General features: G+C 32.4%; 1 protein-coding gene across 2 annotated transcripts in view; it reads left to right on the plus strand.

The window, feature by feature from the left end:
* Positions 1–135: 135 nt before the first annotated feature.
* LOC116851962 (tubulin polymerization-promoting protein homolog) overlaps positions 136–1378 on the plus strand; it is a 105517-nt gene continuing 104274 nt past the window's right edge. For both annotated transcript variants that reach the window (XM_032831894.1, XM_032831895.1), the window contains exons 1-2: positions 136–196; positions 630–778. In XM_032831894.1, coding sequence (XP_032687785.1) covers positions 168–196; positions 630–778 — 178 coding nt within the window. In that variant the 5' untranslated portion in view covers positions 136–167. The remainder of the gene's footprint in view (positions 197–629; positions 779–1378) is intronic.

Raw genomic sequence — 1378 nt, forward strand, 5'->3', positions numbered from 1 at the left:
TGGGTGTTTACGATAATTCGAGTTCGAGTTAGTACGAGTTAGTTTCACTAGGGCCGAAAAGTATGATAGGCACAACCATCAAGTATCTTCATGATTCATGACAACTCAATGCTGTCCGATAAATCGAGTAGAGTAGAGTAGAGTAGAGTAGAGTAGAGTAGAGTAGCATGGCGGATAGCTTTGGTATCAGAATCAGGTAATTGATTTTTAAGAAATGTTATTTATTAATAAATTAAACATCATAGTATAATGTCATTTCTTATTAAGTACTGTTACACATTAGATGCTATGAAACACATTTGTATTGAATGATAAAATAATTTATAAAGAATAAAATTGTTTTCTCAACATTACACAAATTGCTATAACAATTGCAGTATAAGTATTGCTTCTAGTTTGCAGCAATTATTGTTGGTAAATTTTATATCTTATTATATTAAATTTTATAGTAAATTAAAAATAAATTTTATATCTTCACGTATAGAAATATTATTCAACTGTTTCTAAATCATGTGATATCAATAATGTTAGTGTTTACAATATTCATTATTTTAAACATGTATTAACTGAATATTACCTGTATTTTTCTCATATTACTTTAATATCTTAGAATAATAAAATATTTTCAGACAAGAAATGGATATAGAAGGAATAGTGGATTTATTTTTTGATTATCCATCAGATGACGATGATAATGCCAATCAGTTTCCTGAAAGGGAATTTCATCCTAAGATCGTACGTTATTTTGAAAATGTCGTGTTCACATATTCTTTAACAGGTAAAAGACTTAAAAGTTTTGCTATATGTGTATTGTTAGATACACATCCTGTTTACTCGAAACGCCTAATGGTTCTAACTGTAGATCTTGATATGCCATTATCTGCATTTCGGAAAGTGTAATTGAAAAGATTTTTAACGTCAGTGTAAGATCTTAATCTATCTCCCCATCCTCTCATCATCAAAAGCGATATGCGTTCTTGTTCTGAGAGATGTAACATTTTTGCAAATTAAAACAAACAAGAATTAATAGGATAGTAATAACTTTAATTTATTTCAACGTATGTAGATTAGAAAAAATAGAGCCAACTTGGGCAAACCATTTACGACGTATCTAAACCAGAGTGAATCTCTGCCTAAACGCGCGCGATTCTTGAATTCTTGTTTGTTAGGCTGATGGCAGAGAACGCGACGTAATTGTCGTGGCGTAGACGTAAGCTAAGGCAGAGAAAAACGTAAACACAAGCGCGGTAAACGAGAGCTGCCCTTGCGTTTACGTTTTTTAGGCCATCAGCCTTACGCTATTTACTATTAATACGAGCGCGCGTTCGTGCTCGTCACTACGGTATCCACGCGCGCTAATGCTAAAGAGCGTAACTTT

The sequence above is a fragment of the Odontomachus brunneus genome, unplaced genomic scaffold, assembly GCF_010583005.1.
Source record: "Odontomachus brunneus isolate Ranch 3 - 2012 unplaced genomic scaffold, Obru_v1 Obru_scaffold_197, whole genome shotgun sequence".
Classification (NCBI taxonomy): Eukaryota; Metazoa; Arthropoda; class Insecta; order Hymenoptera; family Formicidae; genus Odontomachus; species Odontomachus brunneus.